Source organism: Amphibalanus amphitrite, unplaced genomic scaffold (genome assembly GCF_019059575.1).
Source record: "Amphibalanus amphitrite isolate SeventyFive unplaced genomic scaffold, NRLGWU_Aamphi_draft 002022F_arrow, whole genome shotgun sequence".
In the NCBI taxonomy this organism is placed as follows: domain Eukaryota; kingdom Metazoa; phylum Arthropoda; class Thecostraca; order Balanomorpha; family Balanidae; genus Amphibalanus; species Amphibalanus amphitrite.
The window spans coordinates 32,501-49,649 of record NW_024883515.1 but is presented as its reverse complement, the minus strand read 5'-3'; the positions used below and the strand labels follow the sequence as shown (position 1 = coordinate 49,649).

Below are 17,149 nucleotides of genomic sequence, written 5' to 3'. Positions count from 1 at the left end.
AACAATAAATGCACACACTGAAATCGCTATTACCGATATGCTCATCCAATCAAGTTTCGATAAAACCGTTCATCATCATCTCCTGCGGTTTCGAACACGCCTGTTAGGTGGTGCGGTAGACCGCGCCCAAAGCCAGGGCCCCGGTAACGTGAGGTAGCCGAGTCGGGGCAGCGTGCGCTGACCCAAGCCGGGGCCGCGCGTCCTCCCGGTGTCATGTGATAGCCCGGGGCTGCCCGCGGGGATGCGGTAGACCGCGCCCAAAGCTGCGGCCCCGGCTTGGGTCAGCGCACGCTGCCCCGACTCGGCTACCTCACGTTACCGGGGCCCCGGCTTTGGACGCGGCTTCTGCTCATACTTTGTGGTGCGGTGGTGGTGCGTCGGGCCGCGCGCTCTGACTTCGGCCAAGAAAAATGCGTCAGCTGATCATTGTCATTTATGCCACTTGCGTGTGGTGAAATGGGGTCATAACTTAAGAGACGGCTTTTTCATATCAATTATTTTACATAAAATCATATTTCAAACCATAAATAATGTTCGTCAGCCAAATAAAAGATACAATACCAATACAGGCTTACAGTTTAAGGCTCGACATTGTGTTGTCTACGATTAGACAGCTGATAACTCATTCCCATACGTCGTAACTCTATAATGACCTTTGCTTATTGTCACATGTGCGCCGCATTCGCGATTGTTGCCGACGCCTGTTTGCAGGTCAGCCCACTACAGTTGTTATACATATCGAAAAACCGATAAACTTTTAGGCAAAAAGGCACTATTCCAGGCCCATTTTTGATTTTTTGCGATATTAGGTAAAAACAGAAGCTTCTTATCCTAGGAAAAATAAAATGGGAAATCTTTCAAAGGTGGCACACTACCTTTAACGGCATCGCTACCAAAAGGTCCGAAGATGAATTATATCAAGTCTCTTCTTTCTTCACTCTGTCATATTTGTTTCTCTTGATTGGATCACTAAGCTGTTCCCTATTCCTTAGTTCCCTGTTGTGTGTGATTTTGTCATTAACTGCGTGCCTGGAATAGTGTCCTATTGCCCCAGTTCACTCGTTAAAAGTCGCTGTTTTTGGTGGCCAGCGGACGGGAACGGGTCGCCAACGACAGGTGGGAGACATCTGCTGCGGCGAAAAACACCGCCCGGGAACGCTGACGTTGCCTCTGCTCTCCAGCGTAACAAGCTGGGCCCTTCAGGTCACAGTATCCCCTGGTAGAAAAATGCTGAGGCTAAGGAGGGCGAGAAGGACGAGTGACCTGTTATTGAAGCAGCGACATAAAAGATATGTGAAAGAAAAGATGACAAGAAATCAATACTAATCCCAAAACCAAGTTTCAATAGACACTCAAAGGAGAGGGGCTACAGCCCAAATACAGTTGTCAGATAGCTTCTGAATTAAAACAATGTTATCAGCAGACATGTGCATGGATCCGAGAGCTGGATCTATGATCTCAGTGGATCTCTCGACAAAATAGAGGGGTTGGATCTATGATCCGAGTGGATCTCTCGACAAAATTCAGGGGTTGGATCTATGATCCGAATGGATCTCTCGACAAAATGTAGGGGTCGGATCTATGATCTCTGTGGATCCAGCGGGCAAAAATTTGTGGAGGACCTATGATCTGTATGGATCTCACAACAACATGTAGCCAATGAAACCCTTATCCTACATAATTGTACACCTTACAGTGCAATACAATTGAGAATTGTCACTTTTGGACATTGTTAAGACCAGCTGTAATCATTAGGTATCATCATTAAATTTGAATTTAAATCAACAACATTTGTACTACATTTAAAATAAACTAAGAACATGCACATTGCTACTTTTTGTGACCAATTGTATCTTTTTCATGACAGCACTGGTGACAATCTTATCAACAAGCTAAAGCCACTTTAATTCAATGAACAAACAGTACAGACAGATGCAGTGGCAGCTAGGCACTGCAGATTTTCATTTTGGTCCCATTCTTTCCATGCAACGCCAGTAGGGCTAATGTTAAAATTCCAAAATCTATGGGGGGCACTGTACCCTGGTGCCACCCCCCCCCCCCCACTGTTCTGCCGCCCATGGACAGATGTTAGGAAATCAAACCTGGAAGCCAAATAGGTCAGTTTTGTTAAAAATAATCCAGCAATTCACTTCTGCCAGGTATGAAATCCCAATCCAGAATGTTCGTATGACCTATAAGTATGTGCAACACAATTTCGATTTAGTAAGAATAGCAACCAACCTCTAATACTTTCCTAATAAAATTACAAGTTCAAAAATGGCACCAACTTCTTCAGATTACCTACTTTTGGCATCGTGCCACGTGTGGTGCCTTGCTGTGCTTTCGTTATGAGAGACCCTCCCAAAAAAGACAAACGAAATTCACAGCTCACGTTTTGGTAATATGGTTTTATTACGTCATTATCGTTTGACCAATGAAAAATCTTAATTTGACTAAAACCGTAATGATTCCAAAAAGATTCCCCGTAATAGGCCCTTCAAACTAATGACGTAAGATATTGTGATGCCTTTGAAAAGTGAATAAAATTAAGATGCAAGGCGCCCACCTGGCTTAGGGCCATGTAATACCGTTTCAGCTTATATTTACGTCATTAAATTCAACGCTACAAAGATGATATTCACAAACAATCGTATCGTAAAATTATGTGAGGCAGAGAAAAATGAACATTCTTTTGAAAAAACTCCAGACTTTTGAATTTCCAGTTTGATTTTTTATTTATTTTCATTAAACTCGAAGGTAGAACGCTTAGCTCATTTGTTATTTGAAATGACGTCACGAGTTCTATTAAGATACTGAATAATCATTTTACGGTAAATATCCAAGGCCATTACAATTGATATTTCGCTTCCCATCGCTTCCGCAGGCTGTTGAATATTTTTATACTTTTGTTTATATCTCAGTTTATTTTTTCAAATATTTCTTTCAATAGATTGAACCTTTACCTAACCAAGCCACATGTGTCAGTATCATCTTTTATTGTTTATCAATCAATTGTGTTAGCTGGAAAGGAAAGCCTCATGGTTGTCTAATGCAAGATTGTCTTATCAATATCATTATGTAGATTCTAACATGAATTGTGATGTGGTAGGTACCTAGTAATGTATTGTTCATTAGTCATTACTTTGACTTACCTCTATGTTAATTGTTAATGCAAACTTTTCTGTTGGTATGTGAACAATCTTCATGTCACTCAATTCTCTCAAGTTGTGACCGTCATGAGCCTCCTTTATTTTGTATTCTGTACAATGTAACTGGATGCCTTTACTAATATGGCCTTTGTATAAGATTGTTTCTAACCATACTTTGGTATTCATAACTTCTTATGAAAGAAAGTTGTTGACATTTTGAGCACCTATGAGCTATGATCCCAATGGATCTCACGACAAAATTGGGGACCCAGATCTATGATCCGAGTGGATCTAGCGACAAAATTGAAGGGTCAGATCTATGATCCCAGTAGATCTCTCGACAAAATTGAGGGGTTGGATCTATGATCTGAGTGGATCTCGGATCGGGATCCATGGGATCGGATCTCAGATCCATTTTTCCGGATCCAAGCACATGTCTGGTTATCAGGTCAGGAACTGCGAGACGATGACCAATGATCGGGTCCTCTAACTGACCAGTAGTCGTCCGTATGCACCATGCAGCGTTTCCCCCCGGCGACCGATCATTGTGATCAGTCCAGTGGCGCTTAGTAATCAATCCAACAACAAGCGATGGTCCACCTGGCCACCTCGGTTAGCCCTGTGGGTCCGCCCCTGCCCGTCCACCGGCCAGGTATTCCGGGACCTTTAGTGTATACCGCCTGCCTGCCCCGAACAGAGCTCGTTAAGCGTCCGATGAGTGACGAGCCGTCGCGAATGGCCGTAGAGTGGTGCCGCTCCGGCGACAATATGCCAATCAATACTGCTCAGTGCTGGAACGACACCGCCCGTGAGGCACCGCCGCTATAGGACCGCGTGATGCGTGAGCCTGCATTTAACGACATTCTTATCGTACTATTAGCTACTACGAACCATTTTGCCGCCTGGATGATTTATGCATTCATTTGCCCTACTTAAGTGTAATGTGGAGCCTCGTGCAAATGGTTTATTTTAGTTGGTACTATAATTGTGTTTACGATCGATAAACCTTGTTATGTTGTTTACAGATAGCAGGTAGGCCAATTAACCTGCGATGGAACGGCGATGGTGGTGTAGGGGTCTTGGGACCACTTTGCAGAGCTCAGGGGTTAGCTGAGGCACCGCGCCGATAAACACCGTGACCGAGTACTTCTATAGGGAGCGATCGGAACACAAAAAGAAAAACGCGGTCGAAACGCATGCCGGACACCCTCATCGTAGACTCGTCTCTCTGCGAAGTAAAGCGCCTAATGTAATGACCTCAGTTCCGCCGCCGCCCGTGAGCCTCGCGGGCGCAGCATTCCCTTTGATCGTGCCGTAGCGCACGCTCCCCAGACATTCCCTATAGGCACCAGCCGTCGCAGCAGCCGCGGCTGTCTGTCACAGTCGACCGAACGGCACCGGCAAGAAACACTGCCCGATAAGACAGAGGAACGAGCTGCCCTGCGAGATTGTCCCATAACTCTGCGGCTGGCACGCACCGGCTGGGCTTCACTGCACTGCGGTCGGCCGCCACTGAACAGTGGACAGTTTGTCAGAACATCTAACCGCGGACACGGGTAATATGTACGATTCTCGACTGGCCGCGCCGCGTCACTTGAACGCCGCTGTGGGTGTTTGTGTGCGAACTGGGTTAACCCGCGCCCCGCTGGGGGGGGGCAGAATCTGCCCCCCTCCCGTTTTTCGCCAATAACTTCTAAACGCGTTACGCCAGCAACGTCAAACTTTCAGTACCTTATCATACATCAATTTGACACGTTCCCTGAAAATTTGAGCGAAATCCGTCGGAAATTTTTTGAGAAATTGACGTTTTAGTGACGTCATGTTCGCCATTTTCGCCTCAAAAACGGCAAAATTTCAAACGCCGCTAACTTCTTCATTTTTAAAGGAATCAAGACGTAACAAAAAAGTTTATACGTGATTCTACTTTGTCTATCAAATGGCTATCTCGGTTTTTTGAAAATTTTGGATTTTGGCCAAATTTTTTCCAAAAAACTAACTTTTTTGGGAAAATATTTATAAAATCCAAAATTTTGTTTATCGAAAAAACCGGAATATATGTCAAAGAAGTGGTCTATGTGCACCTACATACCAATTTTGAGAAGAATCGGTTCAAAAATGTGGGAGTTATTCAAAATTTTATGACGTCACGACACACAAATTTTTTGAAAAATGATTTTTTTGGAAGTTCTAGACCTCGTACGGAAACAAAAATAGCACCATTCGATTTGCCGTGAAAAACTGCATCGGATAGACACCTTTTTAGGCCTTAACAACCAACTTCAAAATTTGACCTCACTTGACCTGACCTTGACCTGACCTCGACCTGAAATTCATCCAGAGGTGGTCCATATCACTTATTGAGTGTGCCTATTGAATTCCATGAGTAAAATGACCCATAAAACATGTGTCGCACATGCCTATTTCTATATTTTGTTTTTGGTGACCTGACCTGACCTGACCTGACCTTGACCTTGACCTTTGAATGACATTTTATGCAACGAATATTGTCTTGATAGTCTAAGAACACGTTTTGGGCAAGCAGTCTCAGTCCATTCTTCGGCAACTACGGTGCAAGGCCGATACTGTAGAAACTTGCATTTTGTACCCTTGACCTGACCTTGACCTGGCCTCTGACCTACTTAAGCAAAAAAATTTGGGCTCTTAAGATCCGCCTTGTTGAGAGCTTTCGATTGCCGTTTTCCCCGTCTCTCTACGACCATCGGTTCGGAAGTTAGACAGGGGGGGCAGAATCTGCCCCCCCCCCCCCAGCAGGGCGCGTATGGCTGAATAGCCCAGCGAGGCGCGGGTTAACCGGAGCCAGCCGGATACACCTGGACCCGCCCAGATATATCTGAGCACAGTTGGACCCAGCCGGACCCAATTGGACCCAGCTGGACCCAATTGGACCCAGCCGGATACAGCTGGACCCGGCTATTATGGAGTTCCAGAACTTTTTTAAGCTATATAGGCAAAGCAATCGGCAATTCATTCGAAAGGTGGAAACCGTGCTAGTAAACAACTGACAATTTATCAGGTACCGAGTGGATCAAAGGGATCAACTAGGTGCCCAATGTTCCGTCGTGAAACGGACTGGGATCAGACCCAACAACAAAAACAAAGCAGAATGTGAAAACGGAAAGTCTCTGATGAATGAAAACAGAAAAAAGAGGTCGATGGTTTACTTACCACTCCCCACCAGAGGGCGTCTGCGTAGCTGTTGAAGTCGGACATTTTTCCGTCCTTGTCCACCGCATCCTTCTCCGCCAGAAACATGAAGTACGATGAGAAGATGAGACCCAAAAACCCAATGTACAGAGTGGTGATGAGCTCCTGAAATACAAAGGCGGACAGCTATTATCAGCCACGGGACATTAATGAAAGCTGCATTTCGGTTATGTCTGTTGCCATAACTGTATTAGCCCTCGCCCGCACATGCCATTTTCCCATCCTAGAACGCACATGGGGGGGGGGGGGGTGGTTGCCACCCCCCGCGCCATTTCGTTCCTGTTGGAGATAGAGCTTAGCAGTAAAGACCAAAAAGATTCTTTGGGAAGAGACAAATCCAATGATACCCAGTTTTACCTTCTCAGGTCAGTCATTGACCTTCCAGGTCAGGCCAAACTAAAAAATGTTGCTGTTTTGGGTCACCGTTGGATATCAAGTGCGCTGCTTATCAAATACCGATGACGATGCTGTTTTCTGGTGCCAAGCCAGCTAGAACCTCTTTGTCACACTATCCGACCAGAATTTTGCTGCTGAGGTCATTTCAGGTCAAGTTAGGTCAAGGTCAATTATATGTGTTTGTATGTCTGTGTGTGTCTGTGTGTATACTGATGTGTGCACCGATTGTTTTTGGGTCCATATCACATGAAATCATGATCTGAGAAGCTTTTACCAAAAATGCAGTAAAAAAACTTCACAAAAAGTAAATTCAGCTTGCCTAAAACGCAATTATCTTAGATGACCTAGGTTGACCTTGACCCTGACCTTGACCCCTGTACATCGTCGAACAACATGTTCCATGATAGGTGGGAGGTAAGACTGGCAAAAAAGGCCGAAATCAGGGTGTCAAAAGCTCACAAGGCCCATGGCAAACGCAAGATGTTGAGAATTGGCCATTTGGGTCATGACATGACCTGAAAAACAAGGTCATATCTCCGAAACCAAAAATCACAGAAACTTGAAATTTTCAGTGGACATCAAGAAAGGATAGACGAGCAGCTATACGAAAAATCAGCCTTCTAGCTCTAAAAATGATGAGTGCAGAGCAGAAAGACTGCCCTGGGGGGGTGGCAACCACCCCCCCCCCCCCCATGTGCGGGCGAGGGTTAGGTTTCGAAGCTGATGGCTGTTCTGCATGCACGTTGAATATTACGTCACTATCACCGGTTGGCACTGCAGCAGATCAATGGCGTACCAGCAGCAAATAGAAGCCGGCGATTGTCAGTAATGCACAGATAGTCAAGTGGCGCTAATGTGAACCGTTATGTAAAGCAGTACAAACGCTCTACAACACTCAGGCATCCCATCTGCCGTTTTCGCTCTAGAAAGTAGGCGGCTGTTATGTAAATGTCTGTTCGAACTTTTAACAAGATCAACTTTGCCCGTTTATGTAGTATTAAGTGAGCGCAGTTAGCTTCGAGCCAAAACTGCAAAGTCCCAAACACTGATGTAAAATTACATGATTATATTAAATGCTCACTGTTCAGACGTTCAGAGTTCAGACTGAATAAAGTCAGAGCCCTGCGTGAGACATTTCAAAACTGAGCTAGGTACACGTGGTCGCTAGTCTTGAAAAAGGATGCTTGAATATTATTTTATCAAATAGACTACATTGCTGTTGCTATAAGTGCATCCTTGTTTATCTAGTATACCTTTATGCTAATAAAGCATCTAATGATAAGGAAGGATATAAAAGGAAACCGGAGGTGTTCAGCAGTTGCCCCAGCATACAATGCCATGGATGTTATTGTCGGACATTATTTTCATTAAACAATCTATTAACCATATCCATTAAACATATTCAAGAATGTAAGGGAAAAAATTGTTTTGAACAAAACAATTTTTCTGGCAGTTTGAACAATTTGGCAGTTTTGAACAAACCAGCAGTCGCAATCAAGGGTAACATTGGGAGCAATGCAGCGTATTGACCGTCACTTTGGTGTGTCCTTGTAGTAGGCATTCGATATTGATCACGATACCTACTGGAGTGTCCGCCTGAGGTCGCTCGTTGACCTGTGCAACACGACGTGCTTCCTGTTCGTGTAACGGGGCGCGAATGGTCCGATCGTGAAACTGACCGTGGGATCGACCGCACCTGGATCGACAGGATGACGGTACCCCACGGTGCTCTGGACTAGGGTGGGGGAGGAAACTAGCTAACAGGAGGTGGTTCAACGTATCCATAATTCATTCGACGATAGTAAGACAACTAAGGGATATGCTTCGATGGTCATAAATAAGACACACAGGCCGTTTTCACGACGGAATAGCAGGCATCTATTTAATCCCCATTTGATCCTTTGGTTCCTCAGGAATTTTAGTAGTTCTTTTCAGTAGGTTCCCCAGTTTTCGAATGAATGGTGCGTTAGTTTGCTATTTTTCTATTAAATATCACATCGATTTACTTTATCTAAGGACTTATCACTAATATCAACATAAAGCGTAAGCACAATTATAAGATTATGAAATTATTAAATACTAGTACAATAGTTAAAAAAAGCTACTGAGTTGCCAGGCTACAAAGAATATATTCATTTATGGCGCACGACAGACATTTAGAAAGCAGCGCCCTGTTTTATTGCACGCTGCTAGCCGCTTCCATTGGGTTTTGCAGGCCGACGTCATTGGTCGTTACACGTATGATGTCACGCGACTTGTGGCCTGTCACGGCTCTTTAATGATCTCCACTAAATGAATGCAACAATGGCCTTTTAAGTTGATCTCTGTGGCCATCTGTCTATGGAGCGACCAATATGAAAGTTGGGTGAATTTACCGGGGTTACATGACTATGAGCAAGCAAATGTGTATCAGGAATGGATTTAGGTGGAGAATTGCGCTGGACCATGAGTGCTCGAACGCTCCCAATTCCACGCCGGTTTGGCTTTGGAGCCGAGACAGACGATGCGGGTCAAGGTCACCGCTGGGGTAACGGTGGATTGGCTGCGCCCGAGCACCCGTAACGCGGCACAATTCTCCATCTATGGATTTTCCTATTCGCTCAGCATTGTGATAGGCGTTCGTAATAGCATTTACTCTGCTCATGTACCTATCCCCGGTTATTTAAAAGAAGTTTTTGTGGGGGAATATCACGGCTTTAGGTACTCGGTGGCCCTATTCACGACTTTCAAAGAATGTTCCGATAACTAAACACCGCACAGACCTACTGCATTAGTGAATCTGACAGAAGGTCTGTGGAATTACATCCCCCCTCACCACACCCCTTAAAACTCATCCAGTGTCCAAAACCACTTTTATCGACTCGCCAAAAAAAAAAAACCACACACACATACACACACAAAGCATGGGGCATGTCAGCTCTCAGTTCATTTATCATTGTCTACCATGGTTCAATTGCATTGCGCGATTTAAAGCACGTGAGTGCCTATATAGTATATATGTAGAAAATAATATCTACAGCAAAACATCCAAAATTACAAAGGCTACAATGCTTAAAAAGTAGGTTCATCAAGGAAGCCCATTTTTACTTGCGTTGTGTTCCCAACCATGCGATTCCAACGCGGGCTATTCGCAACGTCTTTTAAGGCACGCTAACTTAACTGACAAGCCGCCATCGCTGCCACTTATTCATAGATGGTTGATATCGCAGCTTGGGCGTCAGCAGCGCGGCCCACAACGTGTCGGCGCCAGCGCACGCAGCTGTTGGCACTCGGCAGCCGGTGTTGCGACTTAACGGCCGGCCGGCCCCATGAAGGAGAAGCTCTTGGTGAAGCTTTGTGATCGCCTCATAGCCGCCTTGGAAGTCATCTTTCTTGGCAGATCCATCCGTTCAGATGGTACGGTGCAGTCTGGATAAAGGACCAAGTCCAACGCCACTAACCCCGCGACCGCCACCCCACAACGTGGCCGCAGACCGAACGGGCGTGAGGGCCGTAAGGGCCACCCCGCCATCCGGTAGGTGGCTGAGCAGCCGGGCGCAGCGGCGCCTGGGCGGCGGCCGCGCTGAGATGAAGTCCCAAACCGCCATGTCGCCATCACCGCCATCACCATTGCTGCAGCTGTTCCCAACCGCCTCAATCGCCGCCGTTTTGCCAGCAGTCGCGCCGCGGAATGGCAGAAGCTCCAGAGTAGCCTCCAGCGCCCCTCTCCGCACGTGTGCAGGTGCACTGCGGCCGCCGGGTCCGACGTCCAGGCAGAACATGATATTTCCATGCTGCTCCGACGGTGGGCTGGTCTTGTTTGGGCGTTCCTCCACTGTGACGTCGGTCACGACTGCCCCGGCCAGGGCGCAGAGGCCGACGTGTCACCATCCGGTTGCAGTCCTCACTCCTCAGTCGGGTCGCAACGTGTACCTCTTCCGCAGCGTGGAGCGCGCTCCCGCTGGGCAGCGATACAGCCAAAAGTAGCATAGCATGCGGGCGGCCAGCGCTGCGCCGGACAGCGGACCCATGCCGGGGGTATGCCGGTCTCGGCCATTAGCGGGGTCGTCGGGGCCGAGGCTGTACATACAGCTGGTGACCGCGTGAGCCGCCAATCGAAGCTCACGGCTTATAAGCTCGACGCGGGCATCACACGCCGTCCCGATGGGAGCTCCACGACGCCGCCGCGAACTCCAGCGCGGCTCGCAGCGCGAAGACCAGTACGGACGGCCGGGGCAAACGGCGTGCGGGAGTCGCAGGCGACGTTCTGCGGACAGAAAGGGTTGGGCATAAGCTGGTCGGCAGGACACTCTTGAGCCGAGCCTTTGATGTAATTACAGATGATCCTGAAGCATGCACAAAAATTCATGACACACTATTCTCATTTATGTATTTGCTACATATGATATGATATACCAGCTCATGATCAGTGACGCATTCTGGGCAATATGTTCTAAAGTGAAGTAACTGAAGTTACAGCTTAAAAGCTTAAAAAACAGCTTAAAAAACACACACACATTCGATAGCTTATGAGAATAACATGCCTTGTGTGCTTAATGCAGGAAAATATTTTTTTTTTCACTTTTTTAGAAACAGCAAAAGAGTTGTCAACAAGCCATGTCAACTACCTAAACAATTTTATGGAAACTGCTCTAGCTAGCTTAAAGTTCCACAACGTTTCCGGAGCACCGTACCCAAACTCAGTTCATGTTACAAGAAAAAACAGTAATAATGCCTCCTAATTTTGAATGAAATATAGGTATGAGTAATTTGATTTGGAAAGGAACAAATTTCCGCACATCATTTTAGCAAAATTACTATTTTCTTCAGCCATCAGGTTACACAAAACTATAGTAAACTTTATGATCTAGTTTACACAAAACCAAAGCCCCGATTTTAACAAATGTAGATAAAATTTAGACAATTTTAAAAAATGTATCGTGGAGAAAATGAAAAGTGTAGATTTGTAAAGCCGGGATATTTCAATTTCACGGATTAGGCACTTAAAGAAATATCTTCACCTTTCTTTGAGCCACCAGCCTTCACCCAAGTTTTACACGAATGTAGTGAAGCAGACAATGTGGCAACTCAAAATTGTGATGGTTTGAGATAATTATGACGGTAAAAGAAAAAGCAACACAAGGTTCCTTACCGTCGTTTTTTCACATGGGTTCAGATGAGGCTTCAACTGTTGCCGACCTGAGGAGCTATAGGGACTTGAGCTTTCCAAAACTCAATTTCTAAAGGCACTGAGCAGTGTTTGGCTTTCACACGAATGCGATAGTAAGTTATATGAAGTTGACAAAGCAAGCAAAGCAAAGCATGATGCCCCGCGCGTCCGCCCGCGACCACGCCCCGCGTCCGACTCCCGACCGCCGCGTGACCCGAGGCGCCCGGCGGGCCCCCTGGAGACTTCGCCTTCAAGTGGTGGGGGGTGTGGACCTGGGGCTCGCCTCGGGTCTGCCCCGGCGCCGGCCGACTCCGGTTCCGGGGAGCCAAACGAAGTCACGTGCCCTCTCCGGGGCGCAGCTGGGGGTGGCTGCCCGCCGTCGCCGGCTGCTCTCCCGGATCTCCTCCTACCGGAAGCTACTCTCCAGCTACCGCAGCGGGCCTGGGAGCCGCGGCGTCGCACGCCGCGGCCCCGGCCCGCTAAATGATTAGACCCCAGGCCGCGCCCCCTCCCGCTAGCGCCGGCGGGAGGAGGGGCGCCTCTCCGGGGGGATCGGCCCGGCGCCCGGACCACCACAACCGTCGCCTCAAGAACCGTCGCTACCACCGCAACAGGAACCGGAGAAGCCACGTGAGAATCGTCTCATGGAATGCGGAGGGGCTCCGCACCAAGCAAGCGGAGCTCCAGCGCTGGCTCACGACTGTCAGAGCGGACATTGTGGCGATACAAGAGGCGCAGCTTCCCGAGGTGGCTCCGAGGCTGGCCGGCTATCAACCCCCGGTAGTAGTGCGCCGTGCGCGAGGCCGTACAGCAGGCGCGGCGGTGAAGGGCGGAGACGTCTGCATGTACGTGCGGGCAGGCCTACACTTCACCGTCCTGGAGGGCCCGTTCCTGGCGAACACGGACGACACGACCGAGATATGTGGCGTTCGGGTCCTCGGCCAAACCCCCCTCGACGTCATCAACATATACAGACCGCCCATCCGGGCGACGGGAGACGATCGACAGGACCACTTCGACCCGCACTGCCTCCCTGATGGCCCCCGAGTGCTCCTGGTCGGCGATGTAAACGGACACCACCCTTCCTGGGACGACAGCTGCGGGGAGGCTGATTCGGTCGGGGAGCGCCTGGCCGACTGGATGGAGGACATCGGGTGGAGGCCCCTCAATAGCGGCGCCCCGACCTTCATCAGTTACCGGACCGGGAGTCAGACGGCCCCCGACCTCGCCGCCTGCGGCTTCGAACTAGCTGCCAGGACCCACTGGATGCGGGGCTCCGACCTCGGGAGTGACCACCTCCCTATGGTGGTCGAACTCCGTGGGGCGGATCCCCCGCGAAGGAAGAGGAAAACGCGGTGGGCCCACCACAAAGCCGACTGGGTCGAGTTCGGGAAGTCGTGCGAGGCAGCCCTCTCCGTTCCGGCCCCCCCACAGGCCACGGTTCAACTTCTGGCCACCCGATTCACCGCAGCAGTCCAGGACGCCGCGAAGGAATTCATCCCCCGGGGAGCTAGGAGAGACGCCAAACCGTGGGCACTCCACCCGGATCTCCAGCTGGCGATTCAGGAACGCCGGGCAGCCAGAGACAACGTGAAGTCGGGAGACCCCCAATCGAGAACCCGCTGGATTGAGGCTAAGCGCCGGGCCAACCAGGTGGAGAAGCGAGTTACCAGGGAGCAATTCCGGGACTTCGTTACCACCGAGCTGAACCGACCTACCAGCGTGGGCCGAGTCTCCCGGCTCCTGAAGAAGTGGGAGGGTGCCGTGGACGACGACCACCGAGAGGGCGAGGCGATGCGGATCGGAGACCGGTTACTCGTAACAGCCGAGGAGAAGGCCAATGCGTTCGCCGCCCAGTACGCCCATGTCTCCCGCCAGGTGAGGGCGCCGAAGATCGACCGAGCTGCGCGACGACGACTGTCGGATCTCAAACCGCGTCGCTGCGCCGACTGTGACGGCGACCACACCGGGTGCTGCTCGCCATTCTCCGAGGAGGAGCTGACCAGAGAAATCCAACTTCTCCAACTGAAGAAGTCACCAGGACCAGACGGGATCACCAACGAGATGATCAAGTATCTCGGTCCGGTGGCGCGCAGAGCCCTTCTCCGCGTGATTAACCTCTCGTGGAGAGTCGGGGAGGTCCCCCGGGAGTGGCGCGCGGCCACCGTGATTCCGATCCCCAAGGCCTCCAAGGACAAGCGTCTGCTGACGAGTTACCGCCCGATCGCGCTCACAAGCAGCGTCTCCAAGCTCGCCGAGCGACTGATACTAGCTCGGCTTGCGTTCGTGGCGGAGAGTCGCGGCCTTGTCCCTGACGAACAGGTGGGCTTCAGAGCCAAGCGGTCTGCAGAAGATAGCATTGGCCGGCTCGTCCAGAACGTCCAAGACGGATGGCAGCGGCCCAAGCATGACAGGCGTGCTGAGCGACCGGACGGCAGCACAGCCCAGAAGTACCTCCTCACCGCGTACGACTTCAGCCGAGCGTACGACGTGGTAGACCACAAACTTCTGAAGCTGCGCCTCCTCGAGCTGGGCCTCCCTCTGTGCCTGGTTCGCTGGGTGTGGAGCTGGCTACGAGACCGTCGAGTGCGGGTTGAGGTACAGGGTGCGCTCTCCAAGGAGCGGATCTTCCGCGCGGGCCTCCCTCAGGGAAGCGTCCTGTCCCCCCAGTTGTTTTTGTTATGGGCGGCAGGACTAGCCGAGGCCCTCCGCGCACCTGGCATCTCACCGTACATATACGCTGACGATACTGCTGTGCTCAGCTCCGGCAACACTCTGGAGACGGCGATACAACGCGCCCAGACAGCGGCTGATGCTCTAGCCGCCTGGGCACACCGAAACAAGATGTTGGTGGCCGGAGAGAAAACCCAGCTGCTAGTACTGTCGCAGAACGCCAAGGACGCCGTCGGGTGCACCATCAAGGTGTCAGGGAAGACGGTGCGGGCGGGCGACTCACTGGTGCTCCTCGGCATCGAGTTCGACCGCCGACTCCAGTTCGGAGCACACTGCCGCCGTCTGAGAAGACGAGTCCGCCCCCGCGTCGCCCACCTGAGACGCCTAGCCGGCCGCAGCTGGGGGCTGGACGAACAGGCTCTAAGAACAGTCGCCAACGGATATGTTCGGGGGGCTCTGGAGCACGCTGCCGCTGCATGGCTGCCCGCAACCGCGCCATCTCACGCCGAGCTCATTGAGCGCGAGATGAGGGCGGCCGCGCGGATCGTCACCGGATGCCCCCGCTCCACGCCGACACACGCGGTGATGGCGGAGGCGAGGCTGGCCCCCATGGAGGAGCGGAAGAAAGTCCTCGCCGCTCGGCTACTGGGTCGTGCCCTGGCGTTACCGCCGACCGACCCCCTGCGCAGGACAGCTGAGGCCTCGGCGCCCTCGCGGCTGTCTTCTGTGCGGGGGTGGCGAACGCTGGGCCGCCAGATGCTGGCTGAGGTGGAGGTCACCGCACCGATCGAGCCGGTGCTGCCTCCTCGCATCCCGCCGTGGGAGCGCGGAGGAAACGTCACCTTCTGCCTGGACGTGGGGCCACTACGAACCGGTGCGACAGAAGGAGAGAAGATACGGGCTGCCACCCGTCATCTTGCCGCTCTACCACAGAGAGCAACCTGGTTGTGGACGGACGGCTCCGTGGAGGGTGGCGTCAAGGACGGAGGCTCTGGAGCAGTAGTCATCTGGTCGGACGGAGAGGAGGAAGACCTGAAGACACCGGCCGGACGACACTGCTCCAGCTACCGAGCAGAGATGCTCGCCCTGGCGTCCGGGCTTGAGCACCTGCTCGACAATCCACGAGACCGTGACATCCCCATCGTGATCTGCACGGACAGTATGGCCTCCCTGGCTACCCTCCGGGCGGGGCCTACCGCGCAGACGTCACCGCTAGGCGTCAGGATCTGGCGGGCGTTCTCGCGGCTGTCCCGGGAGGGTCACCGCCCGATTCACGCTCAGTGGGTGCCTTCCCACTGCGGGATCGAAGGCAACGAGCGGGCAGACACCATAGCAAAGGAAGCGGCGGAGCTACCACAGGAGGACATCCCCGTCGACTCCAGGACCATCTGCCGAGCAGTAGCCAGAGCCGCCAGAGAGGCTACTATCAAGAACTGGCCAGCCGGGTGGTTCCGGTCCGTGATGGGCGACCGCCTACCGCCCCGAGTTACCGGCTTGGAGCGGTCCAGCGCGGTGGATGTCCACCAGCTGAGGGCCGGGCACTGGTCTGGTGCCCGGTCCTACCTGCACAGAATCGGTCGCTCCCCGTCTCCGATCCCAGGCGGATGCCAGGGGTGCAACAGAGATGACTGCAGAGAGTCCTGGTGCCCCCTGTGCCGGGAGGAGCCGGACAGGCCGGACCATGTCCTCCTCCGCTGCCCCGCCCTGATGGGGACGAGATCAAGGACGTGCTACACCATCCACCCGGAACCGGAGGAGGTCCGGGAGACCGCCGTGGTGGCGGCCCTGGCGGCGGCCGCCAGAGGCGCCCAGAGCCGACAGGCTACACTTCATTAGAAGCGGAGGGAAGAACAACAACAACAGGCGCCCGGCGGTCACGTGACCTACCGGCCGGGACTGCAAACGGCCTTCACCACCATTCTTGTATGACGTCATATCCTACTGAGGTGCTGATTGGTCGGAATTAGATACCTGAAGGTAATTATCTGCCGTAGTTATTTTTGTTTCATTGTTTTGCGTGTTTTCTTATATGAAATGTAATTAAAAAATTTGTCATATTTTAATCACCATTAAAACATAACTGAATAGGTATAAAAGAGAACTCGATATATACTTTCCTTGTTTTTAAGAATTCCGGAATTAGATACCCGAGGGAGCAAAGAGGGAGCAAGTTGCCACGCTGATTTAATACCTCATAGTCGAAAGGTGGGCTACTAGAACCAAAAATTGCTGTGTTTGTAAATAAATAAGTGATTTGAGGGCAAAAAATGCCCGAGTTTAAACTTCTAAAATTATTTTGAACATAAAATATTTCAGTTTGAGGGATGTTAACCCTATTCCTGGCGGGCTCCGCCGGGACAAGAAACTGGCGGGGGGGGGCCGATTCGGCCCCCCCTGAGATCTCGAGAACGAAGCAAGATAGCGACAAGCGGTAAACGGCATCGGATATGCACGGCCAAGATCTACAATTTTTACTAAGGTCATTTTCAGGTCAGGTCAAAGATGACGTCACAGGGGTCGAAAAAGTCAAAATGGCGGCTCTAGATATGGAGATAGT

The 17,149-nt window shown here is 51.0% G+C and overlaps 1 protein-coding gene across 1 annotated transcript in view; it reads right to left on the bottom strand.

Moving 5' to 3' along the window:
- LOC122376114 (potassium voltage-gated channel subfamily KQT member 1-like) overlaps window positions 1–17,149 on the bottom strand; it is a 40,958-nt gene that overhangs the window by 16,257 nt on the left and 7,552 nt on the right. The window contains exon 3 of the mRNA XM_043355808.1: window positions 6,336–6,479. Within this exon, the coding sequence (XP_043211743.1) occupies window positions 6,336–6,479 (144 nt within the window). The remainder of the gene's footprint in view (window positions 1–6,335; window positions 6,480–17,149) is intronic.